The 23,632-nt window shown below is 48.5% G+C and overlaps 1 protein-coding gene across 16 annotated transcripts in view; it reads right to left on the bottom strand.

The window, feature by feature from the left end:
* The window catches only part of LOC139384372 (neogenin 1a), a 215,625-nt gene that overhangs the window by 48,096 nt on the left and 143,897 nt on the right, over nucleotides 1-23,632 (bottom strand). For all 16 annotated transcript variants that reach the window (XM_071129098.1, XM_071129106.1, XM_071129103.1 and 13 more), the window contains exons 6-7: nucleotides 15,840-15,994; nucleotides 15,384-15,504 (exon numbers count right to left, since the gene is read on the bottom strand). In XM_071129098.1, coding sequence (XP_070985199.1) covers nucleotides 15,384-15,504; nucleotides 15,840-15,994 — 276 coding nt within the window. The remainder of the gene's footprint in view (nucleotides 1-15,383; nucleotides 15,505-15,839; nucleotides 15,995-23,632) is intronic.

Raw genomic sequence — 23,632 nt, forward strand, 5'->3', positions numbered from 1 at the left:
TGATAAATACCTGCAGTAAACTTGTGCATTACATTAGGAGATAGATGATAAATACCTGCAGTAAACTTGTGCATTACATTAGGAGATAGATGATAAATACCTGCAGTAAACTTGTGCATTACATTAGGAGATAGATGATAAATACCTGCAGTAAACTTGTGCAATACATTAGGAGATAAAGATCGTGTTGTTCATTTCACCTGTCACATCATTTTTCATTATCAAGTTTACATGTGGTGTTTGTTTACAAGCCCACTAGGACAAAAGACTGGGGCCTTGTGAGTCACTGTTGTGAAGCATGTGCCAGGTGATCAAATTACAGTATGGAATTCACAGCTAAATGTTTGCCAGCTAGATATCTTATAACTATTAAGTTAACTGTCAAAAATGTGCTAAATGCTCTGCAGTTGTGCATTTGGTTTGCTAACTTAGTAGCTATTTAACTATCTAGCTGCAGAGAATCCCCTCTTGGATCAAGAGCCTTGTGGCTTATTTGTTTGTTGTGTGTGCAGCAAACCGTAAGTAGCATTTTTGAGTTAGTTGTGTAGTTTAGGTCAAATTGTATAAAATCTTCACAATACGCTTGTTAGCATTTAGTTAGCATTCTCTATGGGACTTTTTAGCATTGCTAACCTTCGGATTTCAGAGTATCAGTGGGGTTTGAAAACAGCGCCCCTTGTGTTCCGTGCTGGTATTACTGAATATCCCGGTTTGGCACAAGGTCGGTATGAAGGTATGAATCTGGATACCGCCCAAGCTTACTCCGTTGGGCCGGGGCTTGCCCCCCTCCACTCCCCTCGGTCCTCTGGGCTTTAAGGCTCAGCTGGAGGATGACCAGTCTGTTGGAGACAGAACCCGGAGCAAATTGCCGGGGAAGGAATAAGGAATAAAGGGAAAGAAAAGGGTTTAGAAAGATGGCAGTCAACTGGGTGGAGAGGTTCCTGAGCTGCCTAGCGAGGCGCTGGCATGCGGCCACGTGCTAAGGACCACTATGTCCAAGTTGGCACCGGGCATACAGCGAGTAGATGAAAACCATAATGTTAGTCTCAGTGGTACTGTAGAGAACAGGCCATGTCTCAGTCTCCTCCTTGTTAATGTTAGTCTCAGTGGTATTACAGAGAACAGGCCACGTCTCAGTCTCCTCCTTGTTAATGTTAGTCTCAGATGTATTACAGAGAACAGGCCATGTCTCAGTCTCCTCCTTGTTAATGTTAGTCTCAGTGGTATTACAGAGAACAGGACATGTCTCAGTCTCCTCCTTGTTAATGTTAGTCTCAGTGGTACTGTAGAGAACAGGCCATGTCTCAGTCTCCTCCTTGTTAATGTTAGTCTCAGTGGTATTACAGAGAACAGGACATGTCTCAGTCTCCTGGTCACAATCAGTCTTCCATCTATTCTCAGCCATGGACAGTTACAGTAAGGAAGAAATTGAGGAGAATCCTAGATTTCTACTGTAGCTGTTCTGATGGTCTATTTCTAGTAGATTAATTGTGTCATTAGGGCGTGTGACACTGGTAATGAATGGCTGGCATTAGGAGCTAATGAGGAAAGTTATCCTCTACCTTAACCAGGTATCTGGGTACTGCGTATAAGAAAGAGTTAGACAAAAAGATTCAAAGGAAACAGTTAATAACAGAAGAATCTTAATAATTGACAATGAAACATACTGTACTTTCCAGGGCAGCTGAATGATATCAGTGGAGCTCTTCAGAACAAAATATCTCCAGTACCTTTTCAAGTTTGATTAGAAGGGAAGTAACTGGTGCCTAAACTTCTAGTAATGTCAATACGAGTTGTACAATACGTCAACTTTGTGGGCATATGAAAACATAACTGGCAGAATGCGCTGCCACTTTGTCTGACGGGTAGAAGGCCGTGGGTTTTAGAAAGTCCCCTCTCGGCACACGTACACCCACAGGACACTTAGCTCATTGGCCAGCTGTTGGGCTTTCAAACATCTAATTGCTGTTACATCCAAAAAAGCATGGTTATTTAGGATTCAGGTCAACAGTGACGTCACCAGGCAGTGTTCAAAGTCGCTACTATGTAACCTGGAGAGTGAGAGGTCTTGCCAAGTGTTGCATAATGGTAGAACTAGTCTCAGAAGTGAAGGAAACAGTCTCTGCTTCTGTCTGTGGGTTCATGTAATGTCGCTGAACAGAGCCACATGGCTACACTAATGGCTCATTACAGAATGAGCGCTTTTAACTCCGGGAGGGAAGGAGGGAGGAGAGAAAGAGGGAAGAGAGATGGTCATGCTCCTCAGCAGAAGAGGATGAGATATGGCACATGAAATGGAGAGAGCTGATATACGATGGTTCAAAAATAATGATAGAGCTAAAAGATTTAAAGGAAATGTCTTGATTCCTTTTCGGGAAAATATCATGGTCAGTTAAGCAGCTAAAGGAACACATCCAAGCTTTCATAGAACTTCAACAAGAACATGTGTGATGGCAGACAGACTGCGATCTTGACTGATTTGTGATGCTTCCTCTGAGGAGATGTTCTGAAACAGTGTTTGTGGGGGGTTCTGATCAAGCGAGAACGATCGCGGTGTGGTCGTATCCAATTCATTGCTGATGGAAGCAAAGCGAAGACCATTTCAGTCATTCATTTGTTCAAGAGGCCATGTTCTCTTGCTAGTCTCCAGCCGATAACATCAGAGGAAATAGAATTCTGACAGAACGTGACATTTGGAGAGGCTCTTGATGTGTCGACAAGATACAAACTCGGGTAAGAGACAGACAAATGTCTTCAAGACAAAAACGAGGGAGGGAACGAGAAAGATGGAGAGGCAGATGAAACATGTTGTTTGTTCTTTATCTCCCGGGCCCTTGCTTCCTCTCGTTCGTCGGTTGGCCAAGCGTTGGACTTGATGAAGAGGAGGACGCTGTTCCCCCACCCTCCTCTTCGGGGCCACCTCTGCCTGTTTTCCTTTAAGAACAAAGCGTTTCTGTTTCTGACACCTTTTTACGTGGTGAGGGGAGTCGTGAGGGACGGGAGAGGCATCGGATTTCCTATAAAGTCTATAAGGGTTACAGAACGCCCACTGCCCAAGGCACAAAACACAGATCAGTAACATGACACACATGGGGTTTCCCTCCTGAGAAGGTGGCATTAAAGCTGCTTTTCAGTGAGGCTCGCGCCACAGAGAAAGCAAAGTAATCCACTGTAGAGCCACAGTTAGACATGAGTTCATGGGTTCTGGGTGATGTGGAGCTGTCCGCATGAGTTCTCGGTATCTCCATATTCATTTCTTACACTCCCTGCACCATTTCAACAGGTGTTTGCAGCATATTGGAAATCTGGGATCTAAAACCTGGCATATTCTTTATTTTATGAAGCACAGATAAGGAAGGTATTTTGTGGAACAGCTCATAGTAAGGGAACCCAGGGACAAGTGAAGGGGTTGGGAACTTGAAGGGCTTGTTGTACTGTGGTGTGGTGGTTCAACAGGAAGTAGAAAACCTACAGCTACCAACAGCGTTGCCAGATCACACTCAACTCATTGGAAGACACTTTCTGTTTTCTTCGTCGTCAACAAAGAGCCAACCAACTGCATAACAGCCGAAAAATAGAGCAAAGTGGAACTAAGGCATCAGAGACGTGTGGAAGATGAAACATTTGGGATGGGTCTGGTTTTAATTTTTTATTTGGGGGGGAAGAGATGGCCTCCTTTCTGCCTGAGGACCCTCTGGCTGGTGAGATAAGGGGATGGAGCTGTAGGAGGACAACACAACTGCAGTGGACGGACGGACAGGGGGGGATCTGGTGGAGAGGGTGGGGTCTGGTGGAGAGGGTGGTTGGGGGGGGTCTGGTGGAGAGGGTGGGGTCTGGTGGAGAGGGTGGTTGGGGGGGGTCTGGTGGAGAGGGTGGGGTCTGGTGGAGAGGGTGGTGGGGAGGGGGTGGGGGGGTCACAGCATGAGAGCAGGATTAGGGTTTAGGGATGCCCCCTAGTGTTCCAGGCATCAGGGGATATGATGGAGTAAGTGTACAGAGACTCATCTGGTGAGGGTGGAGAGGTAGGCTCCCTAGAGGAGGTCTAACCTCCCTCCCTGCTAGGGCTAAAGCAGGCCCATGGAGCAGTCAGTCTTACTCCTTTTGCCCCCCCGTCCCACTCATCTCCTCCATCCCCCTAATACATCTCAGCCCTTGCCACTTTAAAGTCGTTCCCTCTATCCGTGGTCCCAGAGCGCCTGCATGCTCGTCTCCCATCACAAGAGTGTACACGTTTAATATACGCAGTAAATTCCCCTTGGACTGTCATCTGCTTTGAAACACAGCTGATAATTGAATCAGGTTGGTTACATCAATAATTAAAATGTCTGGTGTGTACATGCATACATACAGCATCCCCTTCCTCATCAGACAAACATCATCCCTTGATCCACTTCCACTGTAGGGTCATGATTGTATATCAAGTCCCCCCCCCCTTCGCCCAAAACATGTGAGGCGCCTGCTGTGGCATGAGCCCTGATATGCAAATGAATAAGAGCATGGACATCTTTTTCTATGTTGATTGCCCCCCCCCCCCCCCCCCCCCCCGTCTTGTAGTCTTTCTTTGGGGAAATTATCATCATATGCATCCAGTGGTAAACATGCTCAGTGGAGAAGAACCGGGAGGGGGGGGGCACTCACAGGGGTTCTTCCTGTAGAGTTAAAGAAGCAGGAAATGTGTTTTACCCTACATCATCATCATCATCATCCCCAACAGACCGCAGGTTCTTATTACCTGGTGTGTGAATTGAATTCTCAACACGTAACTGTGTACAGTACGGTAAGTGGTTTGATATCTCAGGGGTGCTTGTGCCAGGTTTCTCCCAACAGGAGAGGAAAGGTTCAAATAAATGAATTGTTAGTGTAACTCAGAGAGGAACCCCCCCCCTGGATTCACAGAGTGTAATCAGGGTCGCTGGGTTGGTCTACGTGGGGTGGATATCACGCACAGGGACATCAAGGCGGGTAGCCTATTATATACCACCCTGGAATGTTGCATGATGGTCAATATGCGTAGAGGAAGGGTGGCACGACAGGGGGGCGGTTGACGTGAAGAGGAAACGCTAGCCTGGCAACGCCGCCCATCTCTGAGCCAGGAGCCCAGGGGCCCCGCTGGGGGTCAGGTGACCTGTCGGGGTATAGAGGAAGAGCTTTGCTTTGGCGCAACGTGGCTCTTCCACCCATTTAGGCTGTTTGGGCCAAGTAGAGCCCTGAAAGTAGACTCCGGGGATGGGTGGTATCCAACAACAGCAACCAGCATCCTGGATGGAGTGTGAGTGATAAAGTGATAGGGAAGGTGTGACTGGAGCGTGAGGCTGAGGCAGGTGACACACCAAGCCCAGGTCAGGGCTAAAAACAGCCACGATAACAAGGTTGAAAGTGTGACCTTGGGGAAAAAAGCAGTGAAAAGATACAGGAAAGTGTAAAGAAACATAACCTTACAGTTTCCATTGCAAAAAGAAAGTGGGTTGAATTATCATACAGAATAACAGAAAAACACACGGATGGTAATATTCTGTCCTCGTGTAAAAGCAAATGAATCTCACAGATGGAATGAACAATCAGGGAAAATATACAAAGAACAATATGCTTCAGGAACCAACCACTGCCGGTCCTAACCATTGTAGAGTAAAGAAAGCCCAAGGGAGCAAATTGGCAGTTAAACCCACGCTCACGGTCCTTGAACAGAGTGTGGTAAATACAAATACATACACACACACACACACACAGTGGAAACCACAATCTTCTGGTCAGCTGCCTAACTGCTCACAGTGGAAACCACACAGGCCCAGTAATCAGAGGTAGAAGGAGGAAGTGGGGGTTCTAGTTAGGGTTGTCTGTGTTTCTTCTACCATTACTTCCTGTAGGTGGCCTGAGCCTTCTGGATAAGACTACCATTACTTACTGTAGGTGGCCTGAGCCTTCTGGGTAACACTACCATTACTTCCTGTAGGTGGCCTGAGCCTTCTGGGTAACACCACCATTACTTACTGTAGGTGGCTTGAGCCTTCTGGGTAACACTACCATTACTTACTGTAGGTGGCCTGAGCCTTCTGGGTAACACTACCATTACTTCCTGTAGGTGGCCTGAGCCTTCTGGGTAACACCACCATTACTTACTGTAGGTGGCTTGAGCCTTCTGGGTAACACTACCATTACTTACTGTAGGTGGCTTGAGCCTTCTGGGTAACACTACCATTACTTCCTGTAGGTGGGCCGAGCCTTCTGGGTAACACTACCATTACTTCCTGTAGGTGGCCTGAGCCTTCTGGGTAACACTACCATTACTTCCTGTAGGTGGCCTGAGCCTTCTGGGTAACACTACCATTACTTCCTGTAGGTGGCCTGAGCCTTCTGGGTAACACCACCATTACTTACTGTAGGTGGCCTGAGCCTTCTGGGTAACACTACCATTACTTCCTGTAGGTGGCCTGAGCCTTCTGAGTAACACCACCATTACTTACTGTAGGTGGCTTGAGCCTTCTGGGTAACACTACCATTACTTCCTGTAGGTGGGCCGAGCCTTCTGGGTAACACTACCCTTACTTCCTGTAGGTGGGCCGAGCATTCTGGGTAACACTACCATTACTTACTGTAGGTGGGCCGAGCCTTCTGGGTAACACTACCATTACTTCCTGTAGGTGGGCCGAGCCGTCTGGGTAACACTACCATTACTTCCTGTAGGTGGGCCGAGCCTTCTGGGTAACACCACCATTACTTCCTGTAGGTGGGCCGAGCATTCTGGGTAACACTACCATTACTTACTGTAGGTGGGCCGAGCCTTCTGGGTAACACTACCATTACTTCCTGTAGGTGGGCCGAGACGTCTGGGTAACACTACCATTACTTCCTGTAGGTGGGCCGAGACGTCTGGGTAACACTACCATTACTTCCTGTAGGTGGGCCGAGTCTTCTGGGTAACACCACTATTTAGTTTATTTACTATTGATGGGGCACTAAGAATACCTTGCATGTTACTAGGCTAGGCTAGGCTGTATGTTTGGACTAACCTCATTTCTATACATTTCTAACATTTTCAAAACATTTCATTTCCAATCTTGAACGTACCCCATATAAACTAATATCACACTAGCTGGTACACCATCCATCTTCCAAGGCTAATAAAAAGGCCCATGTCAGAGTGCCTAGCTGTAAAACCAACAGTCGCTCTGATTCAATTCGCCATCTCTCTGACTCGCTCTCCCTCTCTTCTCCGAGGCCTTCCTGAGAGGGGGGCGACATGCAGGGCGCGTAAACCTGTCACATTTACATGGCTGTGAGCGTCGCACGGGGACCACTGCTCGCTTTATGACTTTACAGACACTGCTACAGACGCCACAGTGACACACAACACAAATAGTGTCTGGTCGCCCTGTCCCTGACCCCGGACTGAAGATACAGCTTCTATCCCCCTGACAGACACTAGGGGTTTACATTTGTGTTCTTGTTGGGTTGTACAGAGCCCCTGAGGAGTCCCTAAATTGTATTTTTAGCACTGCTTTCTCTCTTCTTCGTTGTAACTGGGAAGGCTGTAGTAGTATACTGTAGTAGCATTCTGGGCTGTAGTAGTATACTGTAGTAGCATTCTGGGCTGTAGTAGTATACTGTAGTAGCATCTGGGCTGTAGTAGTATACTGTAGTAGCATTCTGGGCTGTAGTAGTATACTGTAGTAGTATACTGTAGTAGTATTCTGGGCTGTAGTAGTATACTGTAGTAGCATTCTGGGCTGTAGTAGTATACTGTAGTAGCATTCTGGGCTGCAGGAGCATTCTGGGCTGCAGTAGTATTCGCTGCTGCACTACTAGTATTCTCTGCTGCACTACTAGTATTCTCTGCTGCACTACTAGTATTCTCTGCTGCACTACTAGTATTCTCTGCTGCACTACTAGTATTCTCTGCTGCACTACTAGTATTCTCTGCTGCACTACTAGTATTCTCTGCTGCACTAGTAGTATTCTCTGCAGTAGTAGTATTCTCTGCTGCACTAGTAGTATTCTCTGCAGTAGTAGTATTCTCTGCAGTAGTAGTATTCTGTAGATACTATAGTTCCTCTCTTTCCAGTCTAATCAGTATTGACTTACTGATCACAAAAACACATCCATCAAAAACAGCACTGCTAGGTTGAATTATACTCTATAATATCCTATTGATTCTATCCCACTCTGCTATGCCCAAGTGAAAACTTCCCCAGCAGCTTGGCTGGCAAGCCTGGCAGCGGAGATCTCTCCCTCTCTGATCTATCACTATGTCAGCCTCTGCATTCCAACACCACTGATTTCAATTTATCATGCGACTGCTCCCACGCTCTGCAAAACAAAAAAAGCACTCAGCCAGTCATTAGATGGAGAAAGTCCATTTCTCAACAGGCATTTGTGTTTGGCTGTGGTGAAAGTGCTCTGTGTCCTGTCAGTTTAGTGTTGACTAGAGTGGTTTTCTGCTCTGGGAGAGAACTGGTCATTATGGGTGGAGTGACTGATTCCTGTTAAAGCCTCGGTGTGACTGAGCTCTTCTTGGTTTTATCCACTCCACCCACGCCCCTGGTCCAACGCACGCCCCTGGTCCAACGCACGCCCCTGGTCCAACGCACGCCCCTGGTCCAACGCACTACCCTTGCACAAACGCACTACCCTTGCACAATACAGATACCTGGTGCAATACACTACCCTGGTACAAAACAGACACCTGACCCACTACAGACGCCTGACCAACTACAGACGCCTGACCAACTACCCTGGTAAACTACAGACACCTGGTACAATACAGTCACCTGGTACAATACAGACACCTGACGCGCTACCCTGGTAAAATACAGGCACCTGACCCGCTACCCTGGTACAATACAGGCACCTGACCCGCTACCCTGGTACAATACAGGCACCTGACCCGCTACCCTGGTAAAATAGACAGACACCTGACCCGCTACCCTGGTACAATACAGACCCCTGACCCGCTACCCTGGTACAATACAGACACCTGACCCACTACCCTGGTAAAATACAGGCACCTGACCCGCTACCCTGGTAAAATACAGGCACCTGACCAGCTACCCTGGTAAAATAGACAGACACCTGACCCGCTACCCTGGTACAATAGACAGACACCTGACCCGCTACCCTGGTACAATAGACAGACACCTGACCCGCTACCCTGGTACAATAGTCAGACACCTGACCCGCTACCCTGGTAAAATAGTCAGACACCTGACCCGCTACCCTGGTACAATACAGACACCTGACCCGCTGCCCTGGTAAAATAGTCAGACACCTGACCCGCTGCCCTGGTAAAATAGTCAGACACCTGACCCGCTACCCCGGTACAACAGACGCGCTACCCCGGTACAACAGACGCGCTACCCCGGTACAACAGACGCGCTACCCCGGTACAACAGACGCGCTACCCCGGTACAACAGACACACTACCCCGGTACAACAGACACACTACCCCGGTATAACAGATGTACTACCCCGGTATAACAGACACAATACCCCGGTATAACAGATGTACTACCCCGGTATAACAGACATCATATTTAAAAAAACAGGAGTCCTATAAGTATGAGATGAAGTAGACTCCTGCTGGTATTTGATTATCCTATACAATTCCCTTCTACAGCGGGCGCCTCCGAACCAGGGGGGGGGGTCAAACACACTCTGTATGCTGAGAGAGGAGCACTTGAATATCTGAAGGGGTGCTTACATGCTGAGGGGAGAAAAACAAGCATTGCAATGCAAAAGAGAAGAACATCTCTTGAATGAATGTGGGAGGAAAAGGCAGAGGGCAGAGGAGCAAACAACGTCCTCAATGCCTGTTCATTCGCCGATTTCCTGCATCAGCTCCCCTCCAATACTGACTGCCATCCTACACAGACGCCATGAGAGTTAATACTGAACGCAGTATATGTTGACTACGTTTTGTTCTTAGTTCGTTTTCAATTACAATGTCAATCTACAACCCAGCCATATAATATACACACTTGACTGTAAATGACTAGAAAACCAGACATGTATAGACCACAAATGACTACAGAGACCAATAAGATGCTAAACTAGCAACACCTAACAACGAGTGGTGGCCTGGCTCAAATACTTCTAAATGGTGTCAGTAACAATACTAAGCCTTTTAAAAGGCTCTGCTCCTCACCATTATAGGAGAGGACAGGAGGAAGTGAGGCCTGTTTACAGGGTGAATTAACTAGGGTCACTTGGCCACCCTCACATTATAGAATTAGTCCCATCCAGGTCCATTTCTGCTGTTGTCCTGTTCGAACATCTGTTTGTAACTAGTCACCCTACATTGCACAGAACACATGGCAAAGGAAGGAATGTGTACTAAAATTGCTCCGGACTGCAATTTGAGAGCTATTTTTGGTCTCCTGCTCCAAAAAGTAACTGAGGGCTTTAAACCCGTGGCAGTGAGCTGGTCTGTGTTGCTTTGTGGAACTCCTGAAGGAAGAACACAAAGAACACGGTTTTTCTACTCTGGTCTTAGTCAGTGAAGTAGGGCTCGTTCATGGAGGCTTTTCTGTCTGAACTTGGATGAACAGGAAATAAATGTTTGTTTGGATTACAAAAAGATACTATACACATGGAGGATTTTATTTGTATTGGAACTTTTTCTCAATTCATTCTTTACATGACTGAGCACAGACATGATTCAAACTCATTTTCTATCATAGACACTAATGCAACCGCGGCAGCAGTGAGGGAGAAGGGGCAAATCTGAAGGGGACGACACGGGGGAGACACAGGAGGAGGAGGAGGAGGACGGGAGACACAGGAGGACGGGAGGGGGGAGACACAGGAGGACGGGAGGGGGGGGGGGAGACACAGGAGGACGGGAGGGGGGAGACACAGGAGGAGGAGGAGGACGGGAGACACAGGAGGACAGGAGGGGGGAGACACAGGAGGACGGGAGGGGGGGGGGGACACAGGAGGAGGAGGACGGGAGGAGGAGGAGGACGGGAGGAGGACGACATAGGAGGAGGAGGACGGGAGTGGGGAGACACAGGAGGACGGGAGGGGGGGAGACACAGGAGGAGGAGGACGGGAGGAGGAGGAGGACGGGAGGAGGACGACATAGGAGGAGGACGGGAGTGGGGAGACACAGAAGGACGGGAGGGGGGGAGACACAGGAGGACGGGAGACACAGGAGGAGGAGGAGGACGGGAGACACAGGAGGAGGAGGAGGACGGGAGACACAGGAGGAGGAGGAGGACGGGAGACACAGGAGGAGGAGGACGGGAGGGGGGGAGACACAGGAGGAGGAAGACAACACAGGAGGAGGAGGACGGGAGGGGGGAGACAGGAGGACGGGAGGGGGGAGACACAGGAGGAGGAGGACGGGAGGGGGGAGACACAGGAGGAGGAGGAGGACGGGAGGGGGAGACACAGGAGGAGGACGACGACACAGGAGGAGGAGGGCGGGAGGGGGGAGACACAGGAAGAGGAGGGCGAAGGGGGGAAGACACAAGAGGAGGACGACGAAGGGGGGGAGACACAGGAGGAGGACGACGAAAGGGGGAGACACAGGAGGAGGACGACGGAAGGCGGAGACACAGGAGGAGGAGGACGACGGAAGGGGGAGACACAGGAGGAGGAGGACGACGGAAGGGGGAGACACAGGAGGAGGAGGACGGAAGGGGGAGACACAGGAGGAGGAGGACGGAAGGGGGAGACACAGGAGGAGGAGGACGGAAGGGGGAGACACAGGAGGAGGAGGACGGAAGGGGGAGACACAGGAGGAGGAGGACGGAAGGGGGAGACACAGGAGGAGGAGGACAGAAGGGGGAGACACAGGAGGAGGAGGACAGAAGGGGGAGACACAGGAGGAGGAGGACAGAAGGGGGAGGAGGAGGACGGAAGGGGGAGGAGGAGGACAGAAGGGGGAGACACAGGCGAGGAGGACGACGGAAGGGGGAGACACAGGAGGAGGAGGAGGAGGACGGAAGGGGGAGGAGGAGGAGGACGGAAGGGGGAGACACAGGCGAGGAGGACGACGGAAGGGGGAGACACAGGAGGAGGAGGACAGAAGGGGGAGACACAGGAGGAAGAGGACAGAAGGGGGTGACACAGGCGAGGAGGACGGAGGGAACGGATAAGGACCCCCAGCAGTGAGGAGGACAGCCGGTGAGGGTGAAAAGAGAGGGGACAGTGCGGACCGGACAGCATATTTAGCACTTGGCCCAGTGGACAGAGGTGCACAGGGGACAGAGCAGGTGGCTGATAGGAGAGAGCGGCGGGAGGGGAGAGTTAACAGATGGCACCAAGGAGGATCTGTGTACACTAACCCGGCACAGGAGAGGAGATACGTTCCAGAGAGATCTACTCTCAATTACAGAGCTAGAGGAGGAAAAACATCTCCCAGCCTCAGAGAGCGATATTCACAGAACAGCACGGTCAAACTGGGCCATTTCTATGGAAGGGAATACTTACTTTGGCACCTCTGTGAGGCAGCTTTTGTAAGAAATGATAGGATTGTTTAGGATGCTGATGGACCACATGCTGACACAGGGAGGAATCAAATGTATGGAAACGAAATAAGCAAAGGGCATATGATGGATATTTACATACACTCTTCAGGGAATATAAACTTTCCACATTCACTGTTTGTGTAGCTGTAAACAGAGCACTGAACTCTCTCCTTTCATGAGAAGAAGCCACCATGGTGTAATGTAGGGGGAGAAAGGGCTGCTAGCCTGGCAGCTGTAGCCAATAAGCTATTGTACCTTACAAAGGCAGTAGGAATCATTAAAACAGCCCTTTCATGTCATGGGATAAGAGTGCTCTCTCTGACGTCCTGCTGAGGGCAGGCGAGTGTGTCAGACCATCTGCTTTACTGACTGATCCCAAACAAAAACAAGTTTTAGGTCACAAGACACCCCTTGCTGATCTCCCTTGTTGAGCAATTATTTGAGATATGCATAATGCTACTTAAAAGCTGCAGGTCATCATTATTTCTGACTTAGTGCCGTCCAACGGGGAGAAGAGAACACTGTTTGGAGGGAGCTATCTGACCGACACCCCAATTTATGCTAATCTACCAACCTGCTCAGGATTAATGGGACAATTCACACGTGTTAAATCTGGTAACCTACAGAAATGCAGTTCTGCAGGTAGTTTGGTAGCTACTGTAGATATCTGTAGGTGGATGTGCTGGTTGTTGGAATCATGAGGTACGGTGCTTCTTGATTTGGCAGAGAAACAGCACTTTTAAAAGCAGGATGGAGAATAAAAAACTTTGCCATCACCCAGCCCCAGATTAGTATTTTTCCCTTTCCCCCACATGGGCGTTTTCATACACCCAGTCCTATTTTTAGGACCTGAATCTATTCTGGTGTCTGGTGATGTTGTCTTTGTTTCTGTCCCTCCCTCTCCCTGGAGGTTTTGGGTTGTCTTTGTTTCTGTCCCTACCTCTCCCTGGAGGTTTTGGATTGTCTTTGTTTCTGTCCCTACCTCTCCCTGGAGGTTTTGGATTGTCTTTGTTCTGTCCCTACCTCTCCCTCTCCCTGGAGGTTTTGGATTGTCTTTGTTTCTGTCCCTACCTCCCCCTCTCCCTGGAGGTTTTGGATTGTCTTTGTTTCTGTCCCTACCTCTCCCTGGAGGTTTTGGATTGTCTTTGTTTCTGTCCCTACCTCTCCCTCTCCCTGGAGGTTTTGGATTGTCTTTGTTTCTGTCCCTACCTCCCCCTCTCCCTGGAGGTTTTGGATTGTCTTTGTTTCTGTCCCTACCTCTCCCTGGAGGTTTTGGATTGTCTTTGTTTCTGTCCCTACCTCTCCCTGGAGGTTTTGGATTGTCTTTGTTTCTGTCCCTACCTCTCCCTGGAGGTTTTGGATTGTCTTTGTTCTGTCCCTACCTCTCCCTGGAGGTTTTGGATTGTCTTTGTTTCTGTCCCTACCCCTCCCTGGAGGTTTTGGATTGTCTTTGTTTCTGTCCCTACCCCTCCCTGGAGGTTTTGGATTGTCTTTGTTTCTGTCCCTACCTCTCCCTGGAGGTTTTGGGTTGTCTTTGTTCTGTCCCTACCTCTCCCTGGAGGTTTTGGATTGTCTTTGTTCTGTCCCTACCTCTACCTCTCGATTTTGGGTTGTCTTTGTTTCTGTCCCTACCTCTCCCTGGAGGTTTTGGGTTGTCTTTTTTTCTGTCCCTACCTCTCCCTGGAGGTTCTGGGTCGTCTTTGTTTCTGTCCCTACCCCTCCCTGGAGGTTCTGGGTCGTCTTTGTTTCTGTCCCTACCTCTCCCTCTCCCTGGAGGTTTTGGATTGTCTTTGTTTCTGTCCCTACCTCTCCCTGGAGGGTTTGGATTGTCTTTGTTTCTGTCCCTACCTCTCCCTGGAGGTTTTGGATTGTCTTTGTTTCTGTCCCTACCTCTCCCTGGAGGTTTTGGGTTGTCTTTGTTTCTGTCCCTACCTCTCCCTGGAAGTTTTGGATTGTCTTTGTTTCTGTCCCTCCCTCTCCCTGGAAGTTTTGGATTGTCTTTGTTTCTGTCCCTCCCTCTCCCTCAAGATTTTGGATTGTCTTTGTTTCTGTCCCTCCCTCTCCCTGGGGGGTTTGGATTGTCTTTGTTTCTGTCCCTACCTCTCCCTGGAGGTTTTGGATTGTCTTTGTTTCTGTCCCTACCTCTCCCTGGAGGTTTTGGATTGTCTTTGTTTCTGTCCCTACCTCTCCCTGGAGGTTTTGGATTGTCTTTGTTTCTGTCCCTACCTCTCCCTGGAGGTTTTGGGTTGTCTTTGTTTCTGTCCCTACCTCTCCCTGGAGGTTTTGGGTTGTCTTCGTTTCTGTCCCTCCCTCTCCCTGGAGGTTTTGGATTGTCTTTGTTTCTGTCCCTACCTCTCCCTGGAGGTTTTGGATCATCTTTGTTTCTGTCTCTACCTCTCCCTGGAGGGTTTGGGTTGTCTTTGTTTCTGTCCCTACCTCTACCTCTCCCTGGAGGTTTTGGGTTGTCTTCGTTTCTGTCCCTCCCTCTCCCTGGAGGTTTTGGATTGTCTTTGTTTCTGTCCCTACCTCTCCCTGGAGGTTTTGGATCATCTTTGTTTCTGTCTCTACCTCTCCCTGGAGGTTTTGGATTGTCTTTGTTTCTGTCCCTACCTCTCCCTGGAGGGTTTGGGTTGTCTTTGTTTCTGCCACTACCCCTCCCTGGAGGTTTTGGGTTGTCTTTGTTCTTGTCCCACTCTCTTTGCTCGTCATACTCTTTGGGCATGCTTCTTAGATTTGTTCAATATTCCCATTGTCTACTGTATTCTAGGCTCTACTTATGTCCAGTGTCCAGCCATGTGTTTGAGTAAACCTGATGTACCCCACAACACCCATCAATACTACTACAACCAAGCTCCCCAAGAACGAACACGGTCTTCTATCTAGAACCCTGTCCATGCGGTTCCCCTCCCAACGTACCGTGCTCTAGGATGATGAGCTGAGCGCTGGACTGCATGTTCCCTGCATCGTTCTCTGCCAGACACTGGTAGAAGCCCTCGTCAGACTTGACCAGACCCAGCACCTGCAGGTTGTGTTCATTCTGCGGGTCAGAGAGAGATTGAGACAGAGATCGAGAGAGAGAGAGAGAGAGAGAGAGAGAGAGAGGTCAATGACATCAGGTGGTGGAGAGAGGGAAATAGGTCAATGTCTTGAGGTGGAGACTGTGTGAGATCAATATGGTGATTGACCGACCACTCGTAAATCAAAGACAACATCAGTTGAGCATCTAGCTGAAGTTGTGCTTGTTAAAGCGATTGGTTAAGAGGTATCAGACTGTAGAAAGTCACTAGAAGTTCCCCTCAGTAAAGATCAGAAGCTGAACTACAGGTTTTACGTCACACATCCTAATGGCATTTTACAATACAACAAACTTACAATGATTTTGAAGTAGTCGCTGGGAATGACAGCGTCTCCGTTTTTGACCCATTTGACGGTGGGGGCGGGGGAACCTGTGACCTCACACTGAAACATGATGTCCATGGACTCGTGGGCGTAGATGTTGGCCGGCCTCTTCAGGAACTCCGGAGGAACTGCAACATACAGCAGGGGAGAGGGGTGTCAGAGTGTCTGTGAGGGTGTATCAGTGTCTCTGTGTGTGTGGGGGTGTCAGAGTGTCAGAGTGTCTGTGTCTGTGTGTGTCAGAGTGTCTGTGTGGGGGGGGGGTGTGTGCGTGTGTGTGGGGGGGTGCGTGCGTGTGTGTGGGGGGATGCGTGCGTGTGTGTGGGGGGGTGCGTGCGTGTGTGTGTGGGGGGGTGCGTGCGTGTGTGTGGGGGGGTGCGTGCGTGTGTGGGGGGGTGCGTGCGTGTGTGTGGGGGGGTGCATGAGTGTGTGTGGGGGGGGGGGGGTGCATGAGTGTGTGTGGGGGGGGGTGCATGAGTGTGTGTGTGGGGGGGTGCATGTGTGTGTGGGGGGGGTGCATGTGTGTGTGTGTGGGGGGGTGCATGCGTGTGTGGGGGGGTGCATGCGTGTGTGGGGGGGTGCATGCGTGCATGCGTGCATGTGTGTGTGTTGTGGGGTGCGTGTGTGTATGGGATGGTGCGTGCGTGTGGGGGGGGTGCGTGCGTGTGGGGGGGGTGCGTGCTTGTGGGGGGGGTGCGTGCGTGCGTGTGGGGGGGTGCGTGTGTGTGTGGGGGGGGGGTGCGTGCATGTGTGTGTGGGGGGGTGCGTGGTTGTGTTTCTGTGGGTGTGCCTGTGTGGGGGTATCCCCGGGTCTCTCCTCTTTTCAGTTCGCTGCACCTAGTGACTGGAACGAGCTGCAACAAACACTCAAATTGGACAGTTTAATCTCAATCTCTCATTCAAAGACTCAATCATGGACACCCTTACTGACAGGCTGCTTTGCGTGATGTGTTGTTGTCTCAACCTTCTTGCCCTTTGTGCTGGTGTCTGTGCCCAATGTTTGTACCATGTTGTGTTGTGTTGCTACCATGTTGTTGTCGTGTGTTGCTACCGTGCTGTTGTTGTGGTCTTAGGTCTCTACGATATGTTGTCTCTTGCCCATGATGTGTTTTGTATAATTATTATTTATTTTTTAATACCAGCCCCCGTCCCCAAAGGCCCTCATTGTAAATACGAATTTGTTCTTAACTGTCTTGCCGAGTTAAATAAAGGTTCATTTGAATAACTGAATACAATAGTGTGTGTGGGTGTGTATAACTGTCTACTGAGAAATCATTTAATGTGAGATTACCTATCATGTTCTCCTCTTGTAATGTGAAGGGTAACGCTCCATAACAGGCTGTTAAACAACACTGTAGCGTGTTCCCAGCTGCAGGCTGTGATAGAACAGTTAGTGAGAACTGGAAAATCAAATGGAATCACATAACATCACGCTTCACTGAAAACATGGACGGTAGAGACGGTGGAAGAGACAACGCAGGGACTCATAGCTAAATCCAATCGTCTATAGTACCCAGTCTCTTTCCATTTCAGCTCCGCCCAGTCTCTCTCCATTTCAGCTCCGCCCAGTCTCTCTCCATTTCAGCTCCACCCAGTCTCTCTCCATTTCAGCTCCGCCCAGTCTCTTTCCATTTCAGCTCTAACCAGTCTCTCTCCATTTCAGCTCCGCCCATTCTCTCTCCATTTCAGCTCCGCCCAGTCTCTCTCCATTTCAGCTCCGCCCAGTCCCTTTCAGCTCCGCCCAGTCCCTTTCAGCTCCGCCCAGTCCCTTTCAGCTCCGCCCAGTCCCTTTCAGCTCCGCCCAGTCCCTCTCCATTTCAGCTCCACCCAGTCTCTCTCCATTTCAGCTCCACCCAGTCTCTCTCCATTTCAGCTCCACCCAGTCTCTCTCCATTTCAGCTCCACCCAGTCTCTCTCCATTTCAGCTCCACCCAGTCTCTCTCCATTTCAGCTCCACCCAGTCTCTCTCCATTTCAGCTCCACCCAGTCTCTCTCCATTTCAGCTCCACCCAGTCTCTCTCCATTTCAGCTCTGCCCAGTCTCTCTCCATTTCAGCTCCGCCCAGTCTCTCTCCATTTCAGCTCCACCCAGTCTCTCTCCATTTCAGCTCCACCCAGTCTCTCTCCATTTCAGCTCCACCCAGTCTCTCTCCATTTCAGCTCCGCCCAGTCTCTCTCCATTTCAGCTCCGCCCAGTCTCTCTCCATTTCAGCTCCGCCCAGTCTCTCTCCATTTCAGCTCCGCCCAGTCTCTCTCCATTTCAGCTCCACCCAGTCTCTCTCCATTTCAGCTCCACCCAGTCTCTCTCCATTTCAGCTCCACCCAGTCTCTCTCCATTTCAGCTCCACCCAGTCTCTCTCCATTTCAGCTCCACCCAGTCTCTCTCCATTTCAGCTCCACCCAGTCTCTCTCCATTTCAGCTCCACCCAGTCTCTCTCCATTTCAGCTCCACCCAGTCTCTTTCCATTCTTTACTTGCCAGTGAAGGTAGAACAAACTATTTGAAAACGGAACAACTTTGGCTTCAACTTCTGACCCTTTAACCAAACGGCAATCCTTAAGACATGTTATCCAACCAGGAAAACACAAAGCAATGTCCTCGTCTCTACCTCCATCTTCCCTGTAGTCTTTTTATAACAAAGCATCTCAAAGTAGTTAAAAACTGCCTATAATTATCCCTGTGTCTCATCCTATGGAGAGTTGTGTACAGATGGAGTTCTACCCCAGACCAGGGTAATGAGGGCAGGGTCAACTTATTTGATCGTCTGTGGAGATAAATGGCCTCATCCATCTCTCCTGTAACAAGGTCATGCAGAGCGCTGTGTCTCAGCCCTGTCCTTTACAGTGTAATTGGAGTGTGGCTCTGAGGAGGCTGACTTTGTGTGTATGTGTGTAGGATTGTGTGTGTGTGTGCCCGAGTGTGTGTAAGTAGGATTGTGGGGGGAGGGTGCCTGTGTGTGTGTGTAAGTCGGATTGTGTGTGTGTGTGGGGGGGGGGGGCAGCTCAGTGCACTGATAAGACGTGACCTCTGCAACCAAGCTGTAATGGCTGTGTTGTTGGTCAGTAGGATTGTGTGGGGGGTGGGGGGGTAGGTAGCGTCGTGTCGAGCCTCTGTATCAGCCTTCACAGCTCTCCAATTCACATGTGGACCACAGACTGATTGTGGTTAACAGTTGGGTGGATAAGGTCCTTTCTACTCTGGGGGAACAGAGGATGGGTTCAACAGCGTAATCAGCAAGGCTAACTGTTCTATAATATGATCATTTAGCAGGCCCTCTTATCCAGAGCAACTTACAGTTAATAGCCTACAGGTAATTCAGCCGTGGTTTAAATCAGTCTTACCCATAACTCTGATTAAACTCCATCATCCAACCATCTGAGCAATGTTCTGAGTGGCACCCTGTAGTCTAACTGGAATATATAAGGTTCTGAGTGGCACCCTGTAGTCTAACTGGAATATATAAGGTTCTGAGTGGCACCCTGTAGTCTAACTGGAATATATAAGGTTCTGAGTGGCACCCTGTAGTCTAACTGGAATATATAAGGTTCTGAGTGGCACCCTGTAGCCTCACTGGAATATATAAGGTTCTGAGTGGCACCCTGTAGTCTAACTGGAATATATAAGGTTCTGAGTGGCACCCCGTAGTCTAACTGGAATATATAAGGTTCTGAGTGGCACCCTGTAGTCTAACTGGAATATATAAGGTTCTGAGTGGCACCCTGTAGTCTAACTGGAATATATAATGTTCTGAGTGGCACCCTGTAGTCTAACTGGAATATATAAGTTTCTGAGTGGCACCCTGTAGTCTAACTGGAATATATAAGGTTCTGAGTGGCACCCTGTAGTCTAACTGGAATATATAAGGTTCTGAGTGGCACCCTGTAGTCTAACTGGAATATATAAGGTTCTGAGTGGCACCCTGTAGTCTAACTGGAATATATAAGGTTCTGAGTGGCACCCTGTAGTCTAACTGGAATATATAAGGTTCTGAGTGGCACCCTGTAGTCTAACTGGAATATATAAGGTTCTGAGTGGCACCCTGTAGTCTAACTGGAATATATAAGGTTCTGAGTGGCACCCTGTAGTCTAACTGGAATATATAAGGTTCTGAGTGGCACCCTGTAGTCTAACTGGAATATATAAGGTTCTGAGTGGCACCCTGTAGTCTAACTGGAATATATAAGGTTCTGAGTGGCACCCTGTAGTCTAACTGGAATATATAAGGTTCTGAGTGGCACCCTGTAGTCTAACTGGAATATATAAGGTTCTGAGTGGCACCCTGTAGTCTAACTGGAATATATAATGTTCTGAGTGGCACCCTGTAGCCTAACTGGAATATATAAGGTTCTGAGTGGCACCCTGTAGTCTAACTGGAATATATAAGGTTCTGAGTGGCACCCTGTAGCCTCACTGGAATATATAAGGTTCTGAGTGGCACCCTGTAGTCTAACTGGAATATATAAGGTTCTGAGTGGCACCCTGTAGTCTAACTGGAATATATAATGTTCTGAGTGGCACCCTGTAGTCTAACTGGAATATATAAGGTTCTGAGTGGCACCCTGTAGTCTAACTGGAATATATAAGGTTCTGAGTGGCACCCTGTAGTCTAACTGGAATATATAAGGTTCTGAGTGGCACCCTGTAGTCTAACTGGAATATATAAGGTTCTGAGTGGCACCCTGTAGTCTAACTGGAATATATAAGGTTCTGAGTGGCACCCTGTAGTCTAACTGGAATATATAAGGTTCTGAGTGGCACCCTGTAGTCTAACTGGAATATATAAGGTTCTGAGTGGCACCCTGTAGTCTAACTGGAATATATAAGGTTCTGAGTGGCACCCTGTAGTCTAACTGGAATATATAAGGTTCTGAGTGGCACCCTGTAGTCTAACTGGAATATATAAGGTTCTGAGTGGCACCCTGTAGTCTAACTGGAATATATAAGGTTCTGAGTGGCACCCTGTAGTCTAACTGGAATATATAAGGTTCTGAGTGGCACCCCATAGCCTCACTGGAATATATAAGGTTCTGAGTGGCACCCTGTAGTCTAACTGGAATATATAAGGTTCTGAGTGGCACCCCGTAGTCTCACTGGAGAATATAAGGTTCTGAGTGGCACCCCGTAGCCTCACTGGAATATATAAGGTTCTGAGTGGCACCCCGTAGCCTCACTGGAATATATAAGGTTCTGAGTGGCACCCTATAGCCTAACTGGAATATATAAGGTTCTGAGTGGCACCCCGTAGCCTCACTGGAATATATAAGGTTCTGAGTGGCACCCTGTAGTCTAACTGGAATATATAAGGTTCTGAGTGGCACCCCGTAGCCTCACTGGAATATATAAGGTTCTGAGTGGCACCCTGTAGCCTCACTGGAATATATAAGGTTCTGAGTGGCACCCCGTAGTCTAACTGGAATATATAAGGTTCTGAGTGGCACCCTGTAGTCTAACTGGAATATATAAGGTTCTGAGTGGCACCCCGTAGCCTCACTGGAATATATAAGGTTCTGAGTGGCACCCTGTAGCCTCACTGGAATATATAAGGTTCTGAGTGGCACCCTGTAGTCTAACTGGAATATATAAGGTTCTGAGTGGCACCCTGTAGTCTCACTGGAATATATAAGGTTCTGAGTGGCACCCTGTAGTCTAACTGGAATATATAAGGTTCTGAGTGGCACCCTGCAGCCTCACTGGAATATATAAGGTTCTGAGTGGCACCCCGTAGTCTAACTGGAATATATAAGGTTCTGAGTGGCACCCTGTAGCCTCACTGGAATATATAAGGTTCTGAGTGGCACCCTGTAGCCTCACTGGAATATATAAAGGTTCTGAGTGGCACCCTGTAGCCTCACTGGAATATATAAGGTTCTGAGTGGCACCCTGTAGCCTCACTGGAATATATAAGGTTCTGAGTGGCACCCTGTAGTCTAACTGGAATATATAAGGTTCTGAGTGGCACCCTGTAGCCTCACTGGAATATATAAGGTTCTGAGTGGCACCCTGTAGTCTCACTGGAATATTTAAGGTTCTGAGTGGCACCCTGTAGTCTAACTGGAATATATAAGGTTCTGAGTGGCACCCTGTAGTCTAACTGGAATATATAAGGTTCTGAGTGGCACCCCGTAGTCTAACTGGAATATATAAGGTTCTGAGTGGCACCCTGTAGTCTAACTGGAATATATAAGGTTCTGAGTGGCACCCTGTAGTCTAACTGGAATATATAATGTTCTGAGTGGCACCCTGTAGTCTAACTGGAATATATAAGTTTCTGAGTGGCACCCTGTAGTCTAACTGGAATATATAAGGTTCTGAGTGGCACCCTGTAGTCTAACTGGAATATATAAGGTTCTGAGTGGCACCCTGTAGTCTAACTGGAATATATAAGGTTCTGAGTGGCACCCTGTAGTCTAACTGGAATATATAAGGTTCTGAGTGGCACCCTGTAGTCTAACTGGAATATATAAGGTTCTGAGTGGCACCCTGTAGCTAACCCACCCTGTAGTCTAACTGGAATATATAAGGTTCTGAGTGGCACCCTGTAGTCTAACTGGAATATATAAGGTTCTGAGTGGCACCCTGTAGTCTAACTGGAATATATAAGGTTCTGAGTGGCACCCTGTAGTCTAACTGGAATATATAAGGTTCTGAGTGGCACCCTGTAGTCTAACTGGAATATATAAGGTTCTGAGTGGCACCCTGTAGTCTAACTGGAATATATAAGGTTCTGAGTGGCACCCTGTAGTCTAACTGGAATATATAATGTTCTGAGTGGCACCCTGTAGCCTAACTGGAATATATAAGGTTCTGAGTGGCACCCTGTAGTCTAACTGGAATATATAAGGTTCTGAGTGGCACCCTGTAGCCTCACTGGAATATATAAGGTTCTGAGTGGCACCCTGTAGTCTAACTGGAATATATAAGGTTCTGAGTGGCACCCTGTAGTCTAACTGGAATATATAATGTTCTGAGTGGCACCCTGTAGTCTAACTGGAATATATAAGGTTCTGAGTGGCACCCTGTAGTCTAACTGGAATATATAAGGTTCTGAGTGGCACCCTGTAGTCTAACTGGAATATATAAGGTTCTGAGTGGCACCCTGTAGTCTAACTGGAATATATAAGGTTCTGAGTGGCACCCTGTAGTCTAACTGGAATATATAAGGTTCTGAGTGGCACCCTGTAGTCTAACTGGAATATATAAGGTTCTGAGTGGCACCCTGTAGTCTAACTGGAATATATAAGGTTCTGAGTGGCACCCTGTAGTCTAACTGGAATATATAAGGTTCTGAGTGGCACCCTGTAGTCTAACTGGAATATATAAGGTTCTGAGTGGCACCCTGTAGTCTAACTGGAATATATAAGGTTCTGAGTGGCACCCTGTAGTCTAACTGGAATATATAAGGTTCTGAGTGGCACCCTGTAGTCTAACTGGAATATATAAGGTTCTGAGTGGCACCCCGTAGCCTCACTGGAATATATAAGGTTCTGAGTGGCACCCTGTAGTCTAACTGGAATATATAAGGTTCTGAGTGGCACCCCGTAGTCTCACTGGAGAATATAAGGTTCTGAGTGGCACCCCGTAGCCTCACTGGAATATATAAGGTTCTGAGTGGCACCCCGTAGCCTCACTGGAATATATAAGGTTCTGAGTGGCACCCTATAGCCTAACTGGAATATATAAGGTTCTGAGTGGCACCCCGTAGCCTCACTGGAATATATAAGGTTCTGAGTGGCACCCTGTAGTCTAACTGGAATATATAAGGTTCTGAGT

The sequence above is a fragment of the Oncorhynchus clarkii genome, chromosome 26 (assembly GCF_045791955.1).
Source record: "Oncorhynchus clarkii lewisi isolate Uvic-CL-2024 chromosome 26, UVic_Ocla_1.0, whole genome shotgun sequence".
In the NCBI taxonomy this organism is placed as follows: domain Eukaryota; kingdom Metazoa; phylum Chordata; class Actinopteri; order Salmoniformes; family Salmonidae; genus Oncorhynchus; species Oncorhynchus clarkii.